At 36.6% G+C, this 20072-nt stretch overlaps 1 protein-coding gene across 3 annotated transcripts in view; it reads left to right on the forward strand.

The window, feature by feature from the left end:
* The window catches only part of TSPAN12 (tetraspanin 12), a 77968-nt gene that overhangs the window by 25123 nt on the left and 32773 nt on the right, over positions 1 to 20072 (forward strand). For all 3 annotated transcript variants that reach the window (XM_079151885.1, XM_079151886.1, XM_079151887.1), the window contains 2 exons: positions 14017 to 14091; positions 17165 to 17272. In XM_079151885.1, the coding sequence (XP_079008011.1) occupies positions 14017 to 14091; positions 17165 to 17272 (183 nt within the window). The remainder of the gene's footprint in view (positions 1 to 14016; positions 14092 to 17164; positions 17273 to 20072) is intronic.

The following is a 20072-nucleotide window of genomic DNA, read 5'->3' on the forward strand; positions in this document are numbered from 1 at the left end:
TTTTTGTTATTAAAAGGGTTGGTTATGTAACATGAAGAAGGAGTCAAAAGGGTCCCTTGTTTTCAAAATACTAAAATGTCCAGCAAAGTATGCTATATTTTAAAATAGTTTTTATTGTGGGGAGTTGAATCTCCTGTGCTGGGGAAGAGCCTGCCACATGCCGGTGGTTCCGAGAGGCGGGATCAGGGTCAGAATTGAGTCTGTTTTGCTAAGGTATTTCTAAGGTTTTGCTAAGGTATTTGCATTTTCATGTGCAAATTCTGGACATGGGGACCTCTGTTTCAGGTCTGAGGAATGGCCCAATTATCTGTAGAGGTAACTTCTTCGGAGACCAGTAACACACTCTAAATCTCTGGAGGTGGGGCTGAGCTTGCAGATTTCAACTGACCTAGCTTACAAGGCAACAGAAGCCATTCACATGGCGACCTCTCCAGTGAGTCCAGCCGTTTTTATTGCCCAGGTTTAATGCATTGCCTGCCATGGTATAAGTCGTTGACCTTGGGAACTCAACTAGACCTGGGATACTGCCACAACACATTTCTCTGTCTAGTAGTTGAAATAGCACATGGTGCAAACACTAATTTGGACTTCAGCAACACCTTTGATTAAAAAAAGAAAATGACTTAGCAATGACCAGTTTAAGTAAACTGGAAAAGAAGAATAAATAAAGAAACATTTGTAGAAATAGTATTCTGTACTTACTCAAGTATAAAGTCTGAACAGGGGACCACAACATACCAATACTTTCTTACCTGAACTCGACTTTCTGCCTGCACTGAGTAGTTATAAGACTGTTCGTTTAACAACTGGCCTATAGTTCTAGCTTTTCCTAAATTAGACTGACCTCATTCTATTTATGATTCTTTAAAGAAGAATAGTGTTGCCTTTTCTTTGAAAAAACTGTCGAAAGGCATCAGACATGGTTAACGGTGAGTCTGCAGAAAGTACCAACCCTCTGTCTGCTATGACATTGTTTTGAGAATTGGCTAAACAGAGACTATGTGTATATATGTTTTAAGCAGCAAGTATTCTTGAGCTGTTAGTATTTTAGTCCCTGTGAATTCTTAACAGAAGGGCGGCTGTTCCATTATCTTGTACAAATATTTGGCATTGGAATTCCCTTATTTACTAACTATAAGTAATACAATATTTTTAAACCTCCAATCACTAGGAAAGGAAAAATAAACAACTGACATAAAGATACTTAGCACTGAAAGCTTGCAGAGTTTAGTATTTGACAGGGCAGAGACTGGAGTTTATCATTTATCATTTAGTGAACACAGACCTTTAATCAAACTTTTTGTTTATTAAAAGGGTTGGTTATGTAACATGTAGAAGGAGTCAAAAGGGTGCCTTGTTTTCAAAATACTAAAATGTCCAGCAAAGTATGCTATATTTTAAAATAGTTTTTATTGTGGGGAGTTGAATCTCAGGTTGTATTATTTTTCCAAGACAAACGAGTCTGATTTTTGTGGTTTTAAATTATTTTGACTGTTACTTATGGAAAAAAAATACCATCTGAGCTTTTAGTTATAAATTAAGAGAGTAGCAGGTTAAAATACTTTTATAGGATTTATAATTTTTACTTTTCTATCGGTGAAACTTGTTCTCATTGGTGGGGTTCTATGATTCTTGTTTGATTATGTACTTGCTTACACAAAGACACATGCAAAAGTGTTCAAGAAAACAGTACAATTTTGTTTTATTGTAAGAATTCGATTACAGTTGGTATTAATGTAGAAAAACAGTTTAGAAAACACCTGTTTGTGATGAGTTGGATATGGAGTTATTTGTTTTCATTAGATAGTCTGTGTTATAGAATCCTCTCTCCAAAAAATTAGATGAAGTAAAGATGACACAATGTATTGTTTTCTAAAAATGTCTTTTTAATTGAAAGTCTATTTCCCTGTGTTTCTTAGCTGTTTACCAGGTTACATACACTCAATGAATTGATTAACTTCATTAGGGAAGATTGCTTTTTTGTTTACTTAGATTAACAAAAGTTAAAAATGAAAATTGAAAAATAAGTCGATTCCTATCAGTGTGAAAATTATTTGAAATATTTTACACAAAAACAAATAGCACCTTCTTAGAAAGTTTGTTAATGTAAATCATTAACAAGATGAAAAACTGTAAAAAGAAAAAAATTCTATCATCTTTTAATGCCTTTTGAAAAGTTGGATTTAATGAACTATTTAGCACTCATTGACTCCATGTCTCTTACTTCATTATAAAAATTATAAAATGTGAATAAGAACAAAATTAATTTTACTAGTAGAAGTCAATCTGACTACGACGTTGAAGAGGCAAATAAGATGAAATTGTTATCTGATATAACTTTTCACATAGATTTAAAACTGCATTTGTGCCTTTCACTAGACATGGTAGGTAATAGGAAAATAAGGAATTTAGGGCCATCTTTAAAATTTTGATATATTGTTCTTTTATTTTTCCCCACTTAGAGGAAATCAAAGGTGGATACACTGTTTTTGTGACATTCTTCCCTAGTTTAAAAATGAGATTTTGTATATGCATGTATGAATGTGTACTTGTATGCATGCGTGTTTGGAAGTTAGGATCTGTAGATAATAGATTGTGAGGTATAGCTAACAATAATGTTCCTAATATAATATATACTATGCACCAGTCACTGTTTTATGTACTTTACCTACCTTGGCTTATTAAATTCTTCCACTGTACTATGAGGTTGGCACTTTTGTTAGCCAGTTTTACAGAGGGGAACAGTGAGGAATGGAGAGTTTAAGTGATTTGCCCAACTGAGTTTTAGAGCTACAATCTAAACTCAGGATGTCTGGCTCCAGAGCCTGTGCACTGAAAAACTTAGTGTCCTTTTTCCTCTCAGTCATAAATGAATTGTGTCTAGCTCCATTTTCTCTTTTTGGAAAATTAGAAATGGTAATAGTTTTGTAATTTTTGATGAAGAACATTTTAGTACATGTAAATATCTAGTACAATAAATGACTTTTTCTTTGAGTGAAATGAACTATTGTAGAAAATAATCCAACTCATACTGATTTGGGTGATTGTACATGTGGTTTTAATGAGCAATATTGCAGAAATCACCTGTAAATTTCCAGGTGATATGTACTAAGAGACCTCTAGATGTGGTCTATAAATCACATTTAGGTATGCACTTTTTGTGTTTTGTTATACCACTTCCATTTGAACTATTAAATGTATATTTAACAAAATGAAGGAAGGACCTGAACATATAGTTTCCAATTGCCATTCACCTCCATTAATCCCAATAACCCTTATGTTTATTTGAGCTTCTTATAATTTTCAGCATTTTCTACTTACTTTTTCTGTGTAAAACACATTTAAGATCCTTTAGCTATTGAGTCTTTTCTCTTTGGTGTCAAGGCTAAGTTATCGTTTGCCTTAATTTTGTTTTTACTTATCAGAGTGTTTCATGCACATAATTTGAAGAGTTAATTTAGTGCTAAAACTCTTTATGAAATGTAGCATCCTTTACCCCACCATTCCTCACTCTCAAAAGGCAACAGCTGTCAATTTTTGTCTTAGCAGATTCCTTTGTAATTTACTTTCACATCTCTAAATCACATATTTATGTACTTCTTCTCATTCCTGTAGTTTTAGTTTAAAGCACTCTCCATTGACTTCCCCCATGAAGATGAAGGACTGGCACCCTTTCTCGCCTGACCCCCTCCACCTCTGCCCAGAGGTATCATAATTTTGGTTAGATCAGTGTTTACATGATTATGACTATGGAAAATCTATTCGTAGCTGGGCCAGATAAAATACTGGGTTTACGTTTTTCTTTCTGGAAGAGGATGCTATTTTTCTTGGAATTAATAACTTTGTTTAGTTTCCTGTGTATTAATATTTAATTCAACCATGTATTCCCTGGTTTAATTTTTCTCTTTATGTATTCAAATATATTGGACATTTCACCTTTTTTTTTTTTTTTTCAAACATATCTCAGAATATTCTAGACTGCTCCAGTCTAGGCCTGTCGACTTTGTCTCCATCGTAGAATGTTCTCTCACCATGCTGTCATTTCCTTTGCCTCCCTTTATTTTAGATACTGTTTCCTGGATTTCAAGTCATTGTCTTCTTCTGATTATTCTCTCATTTTAGGGAGCTCATCTTCTAGTAGTTTCCTGACAAAGCATGCACAGGAGATTTTTAGAAGCCTGCATGCCTGAAAATGATTTTACTTTTTTATTTTGGTGGTACTGGGAATAGAACCAGGGGCATTCTACCAACTGAGCTACATTCCCAGCCCTTTTTATTTTTTAATTTTCACGTAGGGTTTCTCTAAGTTGCTGAGGCTGACCTGAAACTTGCCATCCCTCTGTCTCAGCCTTTGCAGTTGCTGGGACTGAAGGCATGTGCTGTAAAAACTGGCTGAAAATGTCTTGATAAACCCTTATACATTATTATTATTTTTTTTTTTTTTGCAGTGCTGGGGATTGAACCCTTATACATTAATTTTGATGGCTGCAGAAACAGATTGAAAGTCATGTATCTTTGTTTCTTTTCCAGAATTTGGAAGACCCTCTTCTCCTCTTCTTTTACCTCAATATTCTGTGGACAAATTCACTGCTATTTTGGTTTGATTTGAGTTTTAAACTTTTGTAGGAAGGTTATATGAATTTGATGTCAATCCTCTGTAGTGTTGTACTTTCTCTCTTATTATACATGCTCTCCCCAGGTCCAAGACTGTCCAGTGTCCCCTTCCTCAGACTTCTTAGTTGATTAGAGGTGTGGCAGCCGCCCATGTTATCTGGGAGGGGAACTTCAGGATCCAACCTCTGCCTAAAGGGTTTTCAGCAGTGTTGAGAGAAATCCTAGTTCTTGGCCGGCAGCAGTGAACATCTCAAGTGTGTAAGGAACACTTGTAGGAAGGAGCGTTCCACTTCTCCTACCTAGGAAAGTAAACAACTGCCCCAAGTTGACTCAGTGTTACCAAGGGAACTCGTATAGGAACCTGGTGGTATGATCCCCTATGGCACATCATGATTGGGCAAGAAACCTATAAAATGTATAGCTGTTCCCGCAATAAATGAGTTCACAGGCTGCTCTCCACGAGCCTGCTTCCACCCAACTCCCAGAGTCAGGGTTTTGACTCTGTGCCCTTACCCCACATATGATCTAGCCCTGCACAAGAGAAACTACATAGCAGGCCCCATTTTAGCCCCGTCCTCATCCACTTCTAGAAATATCCAGAGCTGCCAACATTCAAGTACTTTGGGCTCTGCGATATGAGTGAAGTTGTTCCCAGCTTTCCCCTCTTGTAGACTTACCATGCAGCCTTGGTGAAGAACTGAGAAATTTACTATTCTTCTATATGCTTTACACTTTCCAAAACATGCTTGCTGTTGTGTCATTTTATTTTTTCTTTTCTCTGAGACTACACCTTTTAAAATATCCCTTTGCTGTTGTTTTAGTAAAGTTTCAAGAGGGAGGCAGGATAGGATAATTGGCTTTCTCTGGGGTGAAATCCTAGGGGTCATGGTAATAGGAATCAGATATTTCTTACAAATAAATTTCTTTTAAGAACCTTCCTGCAATTCTACCACTTTGTCTTTACACATATAAAGAAGTGAAATGACATTTAAACTTGGAGGGATAAGTCCCCTTTGTTTCTGTTGGGAGATACATTTACAGTCATCAAGGCTTAAGTAGGAAGGTGGAATGCTATGCCTTCCCTTCTTCCTCAAATACTTCCAGTGGACACAGGCTGGTAAGTGATGCTATTCTTGCAATTCTGTGGCCAACTCTAGTTAGTTTAAAATAACAAATTGATTTCAGTCCTAAATTGGGTCCCCACCCTTCACACCCATCCTGCTTTAGTTTTCTAATGAAGACATTTTTGGAAAGTACCAGCTATATTCTGACTGGACAGGGATTTTACTTAAGATTTTGCCAAATAGCTTTTGGGATTGGATACTCTTTTGTAGGGGTGACACTGATAATCTCTGGTGAATGAACACTTTTACACACCTTCATCCTATAATAATTACTTCTGTTCAAGAAGTATGACTTGAGTGCTTGCTATGTGCCAGAAAGTGCATTAGGTATTTTAAACATAATGACCTTTCTTGTCCTTGCAGGCGTGTATGTTCTGGTAGATACTGTTATATGATTATTAATGGCTACCGTTTAGAGGCTAGTTACCATGCAATAGCACTTTACCTCACTGAGTTAGCACAGCACTGCAAAGTGGCTTTAACGCACTCATTTTATAAATGAGGAAGCTAGGGCTTACTGGTTTTTCCAAGGTCAGGTTGCCCAGTTGGTAGATAAAATAGCTAGAATCTGAAGCCAGGTCTATTTTGTCTATTTTTTTCTTCTTCTTGTATAACTTTAAAAAAAAAAAAAACCAACAGAGCAACTTCACATATGTTGTTTTATCTAATTTTCTACCAGTTGACCCCATCAGGGCATCTATATTTGAACTGAAGGGATTTATTCTCAGCTCCAGCAGTCTGATGAAAAAAAAAATCAATTATCAATTACATCACTTCAGGGGTGTGTCCTATTATCAGAGTGCCTTTTAGATATACTTTTTTTGTGTAAATTACGCTTTGGGATAAAATTAATATGACTCAAAATTGAGTTTAGTTATAATGGAGGCCCTTCTATTTTAAGGAATCTTGTATTGAATAATTTCTCAAGACAAATAAAAGAGTAATGCAAATAATTATGTTCTAACTTCCTTGAATAAACACCTATTTTCTCATTCTTCATTTGTTCATAAAATGCTTAGTTGATAGTAGCACAGGAAGATAGGGAGACTGTGCATATTGCTCCTTTTCTTGAATTGTACAAATGGCTTTAAATGTTTCAGGGCTCACTGGATTGTCATAATATAATCTACAAAAGCAGATGCGCATAAAACAGAGAGGCAATATTTAAAATAGAAATGTGTAGGCAGAAGTCAAGGGGAGTCAAATGTTAACATGAAACGCAAGGTTCAAATTAGGTAAAGGAAACCCAAGAAAAGACTGAAATTGTTCTTCTGAGTTGGTAACCTGATTGTGATTTCCCCTGATGTTTATTGAATACCTGTTCAGTGATAGGTACTGTTTAGGCATTGGGAATAAAGTAATGCTTAAGAATAAGATCTTGTCAGCCTTTACTCATGGTCTGGCCTCTGAGTAAGCACTGTGACTTGGGGGTAAGGCAGCCAAAGGGTTGAAGGACATGTCTGAGGCCTGAAGTACAGTAGTCAGGGGACCCTGAAGAGCAGAGGAAAGGAGAAAAGTAAGCTGTTGAGTTGCCATTGCCTGTCTCGGTTTTATAGCACCAAGTTACCAAAATGGCATTTGATCCCCATAGAGTCTCCAGAATGAGATCCTTTTGTGCTCTTTTTAATGTCTTACTTGGTGTTGAGAATCAGAGCAATACTGTTAATGCCCTTAACTCAACAAACCCACCATGAAAGCAAAACCTTCATGTATTCAGTAAACCTCGACAACTGCAAAAGGCTTTATTTTTATTTTCGCTATACAGATGAACAAACTGAAGTGGGGGTAGTTAAAGGATCTGCAAAGGATCACTCAGCGTGTTTTAGAACTGGGAATCTTCTAACTCCAAATTCAGAACTCTTTCCACCATTGGAGAGAGAAAGCATACAAAGAAGAGGGCTAATTGCTCTGCAAGCTAAATTGGTACAGACCATCTCATTTAACTATATACACTGGGAAAGTAAGCATGAGAGGCACATGCTAACACCACTAGGGCTACAATTTCATGCCCCCAAATAAAGCTGAGGACAGCATATGGTTGTGTAGTGAAATGTGACATGGCTGTCCACTTCAGACCATAGCAAAGCTCAGTGGGAGCTGGCACTTTATCCTTTGTTAGTTATGTTCTGTTGAAACTATGGCTAACATCATACTTTACAGATGCTTCAATCCAGCCCTTGAACTAAATAGTGACTGAGTGATTTTCTATGCACTTATCAATATGAGGATGACTTTACCAGCAACTCAAATGTCACTGAAAAAGAAAATTTAGGAGTAAATGCAGTTCATCTAGGACATTGCACAAAGGATGGATTTGACATTCTCCTTTAAGGATGGAATTACAGGACTGGATGTTTTAGGCTAATGTAATAACAACAAAGCAAAATACTGACAATGAAGTTGCAGCTTCATTTGTAAAAACACTATATTTCATTATATTATAGCTGTCTCGTCCAGCAAGTACAATGAAGACTCGGCTCTCAGATGAAGTTTTAAGGTCTTTATTTTTATGGGAGAGCTTCTGAGCCGAGTGCCTGGTTCTTCTTCCTCCTCCACCACCGCAGTCTTCTTCTTCCTCTCCTCCCGCAGCTCTCTCTCTCCTTTTCTCTCGTGCAGCTGCTGCTTCTCTCTTCTTCTCTCGTCATGCAGCTGCTGCCTGCCTCCCTCCGCCCTGCAAAGTTCGCAGCTTTTATGGGATGTAAGAGCCAATCACCTCAATGGGTCAGGCGTTTGGCTCGTGGAGACTTAATGGTGGGTAATGAGGACATGTACTGATCACGAGCTAAGCACGGACACAGAGGAGATCAGTCAGCCAATAGAAAGCACTTCCTTAAAGTTGTTTTTCTTTGCGGTTGGGCTTCTCGGCGCCATCTTAGGGTGAGGCCAGCTACCACTGTGGGCCCTACAGGGCAGCGGTCTCCAACAATAGATGTAACTTATTACAAGAAAGTTTTACAATGTTAATGAAACTTGTACTTTTAACCTCAAGTTCAAATAAATCAGTGTTCCTGAGTGTTAGTAAAATAAAAAAAAAAAGTAATTGTTTTGTATGGGAGAACTTGCATTAGATGAAACCATTGGAAATCTGAAATACATGAACATTTGTAATTTTCCCAAAGTTGTAAGAGTGGCCAAATCATACAGAATTTACCTTCTCTCTTCCATGATCAGTAATCTCAATTTTGAGTTTGGAATGATAATTTGTTTTAGGTATATATACTTAACCATGATATTGCTAGACCACTGTAATGCTCATTCTAAGAAATCAAATGTTATATCATGCCTGCTGTTTTGACATGTCTGTTTGGACCCATAGACTTGGCAATTACTCAGGTATTACCCATTTTGCATACATCTGGATACTTCTCCATGGCCCTCTTCTGGAGTCTTTGACAGGTACAGTGCAGGTTTTTGCAAACTCATCAGTGACTCCCGCAGGCAGGAAATGAATTATGTCAAGTGGGATATCAAAGGATACAAAATCAGTTAAGAAATCTGCATGGTTAGCCCCAAGGCAAAGTCAGCATATCTGTATCTCCTTCAGTGTGTACAGAATTACCGTCCCTGTCCATGTTTTATCCTTAGAGACATCTGGCCTTTTGAGGACTGCTTTGGTTGTCAATGTAGCCAGAAATCGGTTTTGAAAAGAATTTAGGTTGAGGATCTGAGAGGCAGAGGTACCCTGTAGTGTCATTTTTCTCTGGAGTCTCTCTGTCTCTAAGATAGGAAAATTGATCGAGCATATAACTCCTGAACATTTGCCCTCTGTAACACAGGAGCAAATACAATATTTTTCATGCCTAAAGATCTCTTAATTAAAATATTAAAGAGTTTAGAGACTGAATTGGAGTACTGTTGCTTGCCAGATTTCTTTGATCAGCATCTCAAGACTAAAATGTTCAAATTAAGTCCAAAAAATAACCACACTTGGAAATGAGATCTGAGGAGACTGAAGATGACCATAAGTACTACAAATGCTGAAAATAAGAGTAGCTTATAAAATGGATCCCCAAAGCAAAATATTATCTTTTGAACCAATTACTATTTTCAAGCCATGCTATTGTCTAAGAAATTATGCAGTTCTATATTCTTTATTTTTTTAAATATAAGGACTATGAAGGAAGCAAATAATATGAATTTTAGCACTTTATATTTTTATGGCACAAGGATTATATCAGGGGATTATATAGAAAATCAGTCTCACTTTCTATATTGTTTATTGCTCTCCCTTCTTTGGGCAAAAATTATGCACATTGAACCTCAAAATGTAGGTTCTGGTGGCTCACAATCCTGTGTCAGCTCCCTCTCTTCCTTTCCCCTGTTCCCCTAGTTCAGAAGTTCCTTATGTAAGTCACCTCAGCATACACTTGCTTTGCTTTAGGTCATTTTTTTTTTCACAAAATAACTAGAATAGTTTTTACAATATCCATCAGATCATGTCATCTGCTAATAGATTTCCAGTACTCTTCAAATAAAATACAGGCTCCTTCCATGGCCCACAGCAAGCTGACTCTTCCTGCCTCTCAACTCTGCTGCCCTCACTCTTCCCATCCACCCACTGTGCTCCAGTTAACACTGCGTTTTTCAGCAAATCACTCATCCTGTAAGGTGACCTTGAGGTTGATGTTTCCTCTTCCTGGAACACTTTTTCTCAAATCCTATCAGCTTTTCACCCTCACCCCCAATCCTCACTGACTCATCTTTTTTGTTATTGTTGTTCTTTACAGATATACATCCCAGTGGAGTGTATTTTGGCATATTTTACATACATGGAGTGTAACTTATTCTAATAAGGATCCCATTCTTGTGGTTTTAGATGATGCAGTTACCCTGTCTGTGCATTCAAATACAAAGATAGGAAAGTTATGTCCAATTAATTCTGCTGTCTTTCCTATTTCTCTTTCCCCTCCTTCCCCTTCGTTTAATCCAATGGATTTAAAAGAACTAAAAAAAAAAACTTAACACCAAAAAACCCAAATAACCCAAAGAATAAATGGGCAAAGGAACTGAACAAACATGTCACAGAAGAAGAAATATGAATGGTCAAAAAATTTATGAAAAATTATTCAACATCTCTCGCAATTAGAGAGTGGGGAAAAAGGTCCCTTCATACATTGCTGGTGGGCTGCAAATTGGTGCAACCACTATGGAAAACAGTATGAAGATTCCTTATTCGTAAACTTGGAATGAAACCACCATTTCATCCAGTTATTCCACTCTTCAGTTTATACCGAAAGGACTTAAAATCAGTATACTACAGTGACACAGCCAATGTTTAATAGCAGCTCTATGTTCAATAACCAAGCTATGGAACCAACCTAGGTGTCCTTCAACAGATGAATGGATAAAGAAAATGTGGTGTATATACACAATGGTATATTACTAAGCCTTAAAGAAGAATGAAATTATGGCATTTGCTGGTAGATGGATGGAATTGGAGAATATCATGCTGAGTGAAATAAGCCAGTCCCCCAAAAACCAAAGTTCTCACTGATATGTAGATGCTAAGCCACAGTGAGAGAGGGTGGAGGGGGAAGAATAGAAGTCACTGACTCATCTTAAGGATCACCTTTATAAAGAGGCCTTGCACCTGGTGCAAGTAGCTTCCAGGCACTTCCTAGCAAATCTCTGTTTTTTGTTCGTTCTTTGATGTAACACATATTTATTGAGTACTTTATGTGATGAGGGACACAAAAAAGTACCTGCTCTTGGTGAAGCTTTCACTTCAGTGAAGGGGACAGTTGATGACAATCACTGCTCTGGACTCTTACCCAACCCCTTCTTGTGATGTGGAAGATTCATGAGCTCAGGATCATTTTATTCCTGCTGGAAGCAGGGAGAGAACTTCCAGAGAGCCCATTCTTTCTCACATGTTTATCACTTGCTTCTGTAAACTTATCTCCTCAGCTGGTGAGGTGGGCCAGAAAGACCACACAGAACAGGGCTACAATGGCCCAGCTCTCCAAAATGTACTATGCACATTCCTGAATGTTATCCACTTTTGGCATTCATTTTCTCATTTGTAAATGGGGTAGTCTTTTTCATTTCAGAAAGTTCTTGACTGGACTAATTATAAAGTACCTGATATATAGAGAGTACTATCCAAAAATTGCTAAATTTTTATCTCTAATCATCAGAATTTCTATCCTTGGGTATCTGAGCACTGAATTGGCATCTCTGTGTTTCTCAAAATCAGTGTTTTCACAGAACTAGTTACCCTTCCCCATTTCTCTACCTGGGGTTGATACTTTTTTCCCCCTAGGTTTCTAAATCCAATCAATCCAATTTCCTGTGGAATTTCTATTATTTTATATATATATATATATACATATATATATATATTTTATTGTTAACAACTGGGATACATGTTTTTTCTCTGTTTGTACATGGAGTAAAGGCATTATTTGTACATGGAGTAAAGGCATTATTATTATATTGCTTGAGGATGGTCTTTCCAGACTATTTGCAAGGCCACCATCTAAATTTGGGTCCCCACCTTCTGTGGTCTCTTTGTTCCTGTCTAAGGAATCATCAGCCTACCTAATTGGCCCTTCCCTCCCAAACTGATTAGAATTCTACCATTAAACTCTTTAGCATGTCTCTCTTTTTCAGAAACTTTGAGAGATGCTACCTTGTTACTGAGGTGATAAATTTTTAAACATCATAGTGTATTATTTAAAGTTCACCATAATCTGTCTTAAATATACCTCTCATCTGCCTTTCATATTTGATCTTCTAACATTTCTTTCTGGTAGATGGATCTTTTTCTTGTTCCTTGACCCTTCACTGAGTTTTTCAACTGCTTTTACACATTTGTTTGTGTGTTTTACTAGCCTAAAACTCTTATCCTTTTGTTCTAATCCCCATTACTGTTTGTGTTCATGTGTGTCCTCTATTTATAGGAATCCTGATTTTTTTATCCTTATTTTTTCTTTCTTTTCTTTCTTTTTTTTGGTACCAGGAATTGAACCCAGGGGCACTTAACCACTGAGCCGCATCCCCAGTTCTTTTGATATTTTATTTAGAGATAGGTCATCACTAAGTTACCTAGGGCCTCACTAAGTTGCTGAGGCTGGCTTTGAACTAGTGATCCTCCTACCTCAGCCTCCTGAACTAATGAAATTACAGATATGTGCCACCGCGCCCAGCCCTTATTTTTGGTTTTGATATTATACTCAACTTTGTGTTATCTCTTTGCCCAAGCATACCTTGTCAAACTTTCTGAAATTCTTTTATCAATCTAAGTGCCTTCCCATGAAAGCACCTTACTATTTATTTTGCATTATAATTGGTAGTTGAGATTTTGCTCTATACTATGGTTTTCAAAGAATGCAAAAGTGGTCCCCATTGCCTGGAAGAGTGAGTTACAATATGCTTATAGGCAGCGCATTAAACTTTTTGATCACATTTCATTCATTTTGAAATGAAATGAGGTTTAATTTCTCAGAGAACTTGATTATAGTTTACCAAACTTTAATATGGAAATTACTGTCTAGCCTGTGAAAAATACTGGCATTTATCAAAGATTTGTTCTAGGAGAAAATTAAAACTGGGCCACTTAGGTGAGTATTGCATGTTATCTGTAGGTGTTTCTAAATTTGCTGAATTTTTTCTCATCTGCTTCACTTCCTTGTCCATTAGATAAACATAACACTGAATAATATCTGATTTGTCTCTTTTTTTTTTTTTTTTTTTTTTTTATTGTAAACAAATGGGATACATGTTGTTTCTCTGTTTGTACATGGCGTAAAGGCATACCATTTGTGTAATCATAAATTTACATAGAGTAATGTTGTTTGATTCATTCTGTTATTTTTTCCCTTCCCCCCACCCCTCCCACCCCTCTTTACCCTCTATACAGTCCTTCCTTCCTCCATACTTGCCCCCTCCCTAACCCTAACTCTAACCCTAACACTAACCCTTCCCTCCCCCCCATTATGTGTCATCCTCCACTTATTAGCGATATCATTCGTCCCTTGGCTTTTTGAGATTGGCTTATCTCACTTAGCATGATATTCTCCAATTTCATCCATTTGCTAGCAAATGCCATAATTTTATCATTCTTTATGGCTGAGTAATATTCCATTGTATATATATACCACAGTTTCTTTATCCACTCATCAATTGAAGGGCATCTAGGTTGGTTCCACAGTCTGGCTATTGTGAATTGAGCAGCTATGAACATTGATGTGGCTGTATCTCTGTAGTATGCTGATTTTAAGTCCTTGACCGTACTTCATATTGATTCTGTACTAATGGCAAACTTGGTTTTCTACAGTACTTTGGAAGTCTACTTGTCATTTTCTGCATAGAACTGGCGTGTGGTGTCTGGACATATGAGCAAGAACTTGTGGTGAGTTCAAAGAAATATATAATCACAATCTAAAACAGTTTCTAGTTCAACGTTTTAAATCCAATATTTTAGATTAATTTAGGCCCTTGATGGTTAATTTGAATGTTCATGCTACATAACATGCTTCATAACAATGAAGTCCCAATACTTCTGAAAAAAATAATCTTTACTGTGTCTAAAGCATATTTTCAAACCATAATTTGTAATACTTTATTTGGCATACTGTGGTACATGTCTGTAATTCCATGGATTGCTTAGACATGGATGTCATAGGTAAAGCTAGCATATGTTGTTAAATAATTTTTCCAACCTCTGAGTTAATAATAGGAAAAATCTGATTTGTTCAAGAATGCTTGAATGCACCTCCTTAAAACTTTCCAAGATGCTACTCACAGAACATCCCAGGAACCAGGAAGCCTGTATCTCCTACTCACAACAGGCTGAATTGTCTTCCACCATAGGAAGTGAGCTTAGGGAGTTGCTGTATGTTTACTGGCATCTAGAAACACTCTCACAGCTTGAGACTTGGCTACTCGAAAACAGCTCTTCAGCACTTTTTCTCTTATTTCAGCCATTGAAAAGGCTGGAACAAATTTTATAGCTGTATTAGAATAAATGAGGCTAGGAGTTTCTCAGTCTTAAGATTTTACTGGTCAAGTTTGGTTTACCTCTGGCACTCCACCTTTGTTCACAATGGGTGTTACTTATTTAGTTTGCTCACTTCAGTGATGCAAATTTGTACATTTATTTTATCCATGGATTGGTGCACTTTTGCATGCCTATGAATGTTGGCTATTTTCATGGAGTCAGGCCAGAATTTTCCACCTTAAGCATTATAGAATAATTCTGTTTCAGTAAAATGGTGCTTTCAACATGTAATCCTTGGACCATCTGTAGTAGGAGTTACCCAGAGTGATTCTTAATAGTGCGCATGGTTGGGCTCCAGTCCAGATGTGCTAAATCAGAATAGAGAAAAAGACAGCAGGGGAGAAAAAAGACAGCAGGGCCTGGGATCCTGCATTTTGTGACAGGTTTAAACATTTCTAAATTCAATAACTCTTAAGAAGAAAGGGTGATTAGTTTGTATTTGTTTGAGAGAAAAAAAGTGCATCAGACAGTTGTGTTAATAAAATTGAGTCATTTCTGGTAACTGATGCAGTTATTAAAGATTGAATGGTGAACTTGCTACTTCTGTGAGGCGGTTGTGAATATTAAGTGGCAGCTACAGACTGGTGGGTACTCTGCATACTGCAATTTACATGTAAATGATGCCTTGGTACCGTCACTCATAGGAACCTGTGACACATGCACACCAGTGTGTAGCGTCTCTGAGGAAGAGGAGAGGATTTATGAGACGTTGAAAAGTCAGACTCAGTTCTCCTAGCTTTATTATAATATAAAGTGAAGAACTTTCTTCAAAATAAAATCTACCACTAAATATGAATTCTCTTTTTGTCTTTGAGATTGACATGTTCACGCCATCCCTAGAAATTCTGTGTATTTAGGAAAGTGAAAAAATAGTTGGGGACTTAGTTTTTGTGTCTTTGTGGTAAAGAGATTAAGTTTCTCTGTTATCAAATAATGTTTCTGTCTCCTACAATCAGTAGAGAGTAAATTGTGTCACTAATTCTTGATCCCCTTACCTCAGCTTTGGATTGTGTTGTGTTTGATAATTATAAGACTTTTTTTTTTTTTTTAATAAATGAGTTAACTTTCTGTGGATTTTGAAAATGGATTTTATAGTATATATGGTAGACTGATATATGATAAGTCTCCTAAGTTATAGCACGTTTAAAATGAATTACTTTAAGGTATTTGGAAAGGGATCATTTTGAGTCTAACATATTTCTAAGAAACATGAGGAAACTCAAAGGACTTTGTTTAGACACCCTATTCTATTAAGGGACAATCTGCAAATGGCTTCTGAGTTCTGGGTACTAAGTGAGCACACACTGCTTTTTCAGTTGAGGGCATACATCATTGTTTTGCTTGCATAAATCTTCCCCATTACCTCACCAGGATAGAGCAAGGGCTGTTTAAAAGTAAAATGTGGAAAGCGGTCTTTAAAAAAAAAAGTTCTTCATATTTTTTATTGCTTCTGCACTAATAACAGCGTGAATGAAAAGTGCCATTAAAGTTTATTATCTGCCACATTTTGCAGAACCCAGCATTACATAGAATGAGCTTTGTGCTTCTAGCAGTTCCTTGCCTGTTACTTTATGGCCAGGTCCCAGTATTTTGTGCCAGAACCTCAATGGTCTCCTCTGTTTTCTTACCACATTTGGTCTCAGAGTGATTGTGGTCACCATGAAGAAACAACCAATATTTATTTTGGAAAGTTAAAAAAAAATGTAAAAGAATGTTATATTAGCTAAATCAAGAGACTTGACATCAGTCTATTTCCCTGTCATTTTTGTTGTTTATACATGTTTACCTCTTAGTCATCATTCCTTTAGATAAAAATCTGTCAATAACATTCTTTCAGATTATACATCTCTTGAGAATTTATTTTACTTCCATTTATTTTATGCAAAAAAAGATATGAGATAATAACAACTCGTAGTGGGTAGCTTGAACTTCAGTTAGTTCCCTCAACTTTGTGGAAGCCATGTGAAAACAGAGGCTACAATCAGCCCAGTAATTGAGGAACAACATTGTGTGCCCAAGTGTGTGTGTGTTTTCTTTTGTGAAGTTTTATTTCCAAATAATTTTTTAAAAAAGGAAAAAACTGAAAAATATCTGTGGTCAAGAATTTGAAAACTATTTCTAACAGTATTACAATTTTTAATAAGATTTCAAAATTATCCTAATCTTGAGTCTAGTAGAACTTGCCTCTCCCTTTTTCTTTTCAGATCCTCGAGTTTTGTGTCATTTTTTCTTTTAAATGTCAGGCTTGCTTGCTTTGAGCTTGATTTGGGCCATGAGCAAATTGAAATTTAAAATAGTCTTTGCCAATTATAAAATATTCCAAATGTGCGTGTCATGATGTGGAGTGATAGCATTTTTAAGTATGTGAGAATATTAGTGTCTGAATAAGTAAGCTTGTGTGTTGATGTAATTGTTTTTCTCTCAGGTCCCAGTACAGTGGTCAGATATGGTCACTTTGAAAGCCAGAATGACAAACTATGGCTTACCTAGGTATCGGTGGCTTACTCATGCTTGGAATTTTTTTCAGAGAGAGGTAAGTGCTGCAGTTTCAGGGTGGAGAGTATAGAATAAGTATCACACTTTCAAAAATAGGTGTTCAGTAATTTTTTTCTGTGCCAGAAAATTAAGCCTATGATTTAATTATCACTGGTCTTATTTATTTATTTTTTACAGAGAAATACTTAAGTATCTCCATGCTCTGCTTTTCTTCCCATGAATACCATTTCCTTTTAATTCACCTAGTTCATACACATTTAATTGGATGTCATTTTTCTAAATGACTCTGAAGTTTCTTTTTCATGAGATTTTTGGCAATTATCCTAGTTTTTATTTAAATAGACATTTTTCTCATGACTTTTAGAATTATCTGTGTTTCAAACATCTTTTTAATTTTTTTTTAAAGGTTCTCATTTTGGAGTTTGGAGTTAGTACATATGTCATTAAGGGCATGAATTTTCTAGTCAGAAAGTTCTTGGTTCAAATACTAGTTCTGTTTCTTACAGTATTAATTACATGAGCTTTTGTAATTTTCTTAACCTCCTTGAGCCTCAGTTTCTTCACCTGTAAAATAGGTATAAAAAAGTCCCTACATTCTGGGAGTGCTGAAAAGTTTAAATGCTATCATAAATTTGATCTCATTTAATTTATGGTTATTAATAACAACACCAAAAAGATAGAGGCTTTTGGCTGTTCTTAAACAACTGCCATGTAGCACTGTTTATGGCAGTATATGGATGTATGTAACCATTTCAAATGGAGTCTATGTTTAAATGTAGAAAATCTGGTGACTTGAATTTAACCACTGATTTTGCTTCAGACCAAGCTCTTCTCCCAGGAAATTTCCTTGTTTTTGGAGTGACATTCCCAGATGATCAAGAACCTCAGATTCCTTTAATTCACCTTAGTGATGGGCTATGAAGCATTTGAGGATGAATATCTTACCCAGTAGCCAGCCTCCCGCTCAATTACTCTGTCTTGGAAAGGGACAGAGGTTCAAGTCCAGGACAATCACCAAATCTGGCTCTTTGTATTACAATTGTTAAGGTGGTAAAATTATCATTGTAACACAGATTTCCTGTTTATTTAAATGCTTCCTGACTTTGTTTGTTTACTGCACATTTGTACTAAAAACAACACAAAGGAAAAATATGTGAAGCATCAGGGAATTTATAGTAAGCTATGTTTAGCTACTATCCTGGGAGGAGCACCCCCAGAGCTCTGTATTTTCTGGAATTTATGATGTACACCATGATAATCCAATAATCCAAGTTAAAAACCAAAGAAACAAAGTGAGGTGTTTTGTTTTGTTCTTTTTTTTTTTTTTTGTTTTTTTTTTTTTTTTTTTTTTCTGATGGCTTTGCTTAAATGGACCATTGTCAAGTGCTGCACATGACAATGTGCTATTTTTAGAATTGTCACATGGTAAGCTCCCTCTTTCATGTCCTAAGGCTATTCCACTAAAAGGAGTGGGGAAGACCTCTGAGCACCCTGAAATAATTTTTCTAAGGCTCTTATGTTAGTCTGCTAGGACTGCCATAACCAAATATCACAGATGAGATGGCTTATAATACAAATTTGTTTTTACATGGTTTTAGAAGCTAGAAGTCCAAGATCAAGATGCTGGCAGGGCCCATGTCATCTTATGCCTCTCTCCTTGGCTTATTGTGTTAGTCAACTTTTTTACTTTATGACAGAAGTACATCACATAAACAGCGTCAAAGAGGAAAGATTTGTTTTGGCTCATGGTTTCAGAGGACTCAGCCTATGGCTGGCTGGCTAATTTGCTTTGGGTCTGAGGTGAGGCAGAACATCATGGTGGAAGGGCATGGCAGAGGAGAGTTGCTAGACTCATAGGAGCCAGGAAATAGAGAGAGAAAGAGACAGGAAGGTGCCAGAAATAGTTCTTAAGATGACACCTGGTGACCTACTTCCTCCAGCTACAGCCCACCTGCCTACAGTTACCACCCAGTAATCCATTCACATTATTAACTCATCAAATGAATTCATCCACAGTGAGGTTGCATGACACAATCATTTCCTTAAAGCATCACCTCTGGACTTTGCCACACTAGGGATCATGCTTTCAACACATGAGCATTTGGGGACATTCCAGATCCAAACCATAACACTTATAGCTGGCCCTTTTCTCTCTGTGTCTTCACAATTGTATTTTCTATATACATGTCTGTTTAAATTTCCTCCTATTATGAGGATGTCAGTCATTGGATTAAGACCCATCTAATGTATTAATGACTTCTGTAAAGATCCTGTCTCCAAATACAGTCACATTCTGAGATACAGGTAACTGAAATTTCAAACCATGAATTTGGTTGCATGGAGAACACATTTCAGCCGGTAATACCCCTCTTCACAATAAATCAGAGCAAAAAGTCACCTTGTCAGGTTTCGATTTTCCTGATCTCTCATTCAGTATTATTCTGAGTATGCTGCCCAACTTAATGGATTCTTGCTTAAGCCCTCATAACACTTATTTGGTACCTTTTTAAAAAACTATTAACTTTAACATAGTGGTTGGAGCATAGGCTTTGGGATAAGCAGACTCTGCTACATACTGGCCTATGACCTCAGGAAATTACTTTACCCATCAAAGGCCTCAGTTAATTCATATATAACATGGGGGTTGTATGGTATTTTCTAGAACTTGGAACAGTGTTAGCAACAGTAGAGCTATCCTACTATGCAGTGTTAAAGGAGACAGGAATATGACAAGGACCATGGTAATGTGTTTGTATAATATTGAATTTACTGAAAGACATGCTTAGGAAATGTTTCAATACAAATTCACTATCCTTTGCTGAAGAAGAAAGACAATT

Source organism: Sciurus vulgaris, assembly GCF_902686455.1.
Source record: "Sciurus vulgaris genome assembly, chromosome: 8".
Lineage (NCBI taxonomy): Eukaryota > Metazoa > Chordata > Mammalia > Rodentia > Sciuridae > Sciurus > Sciurus vulgaris.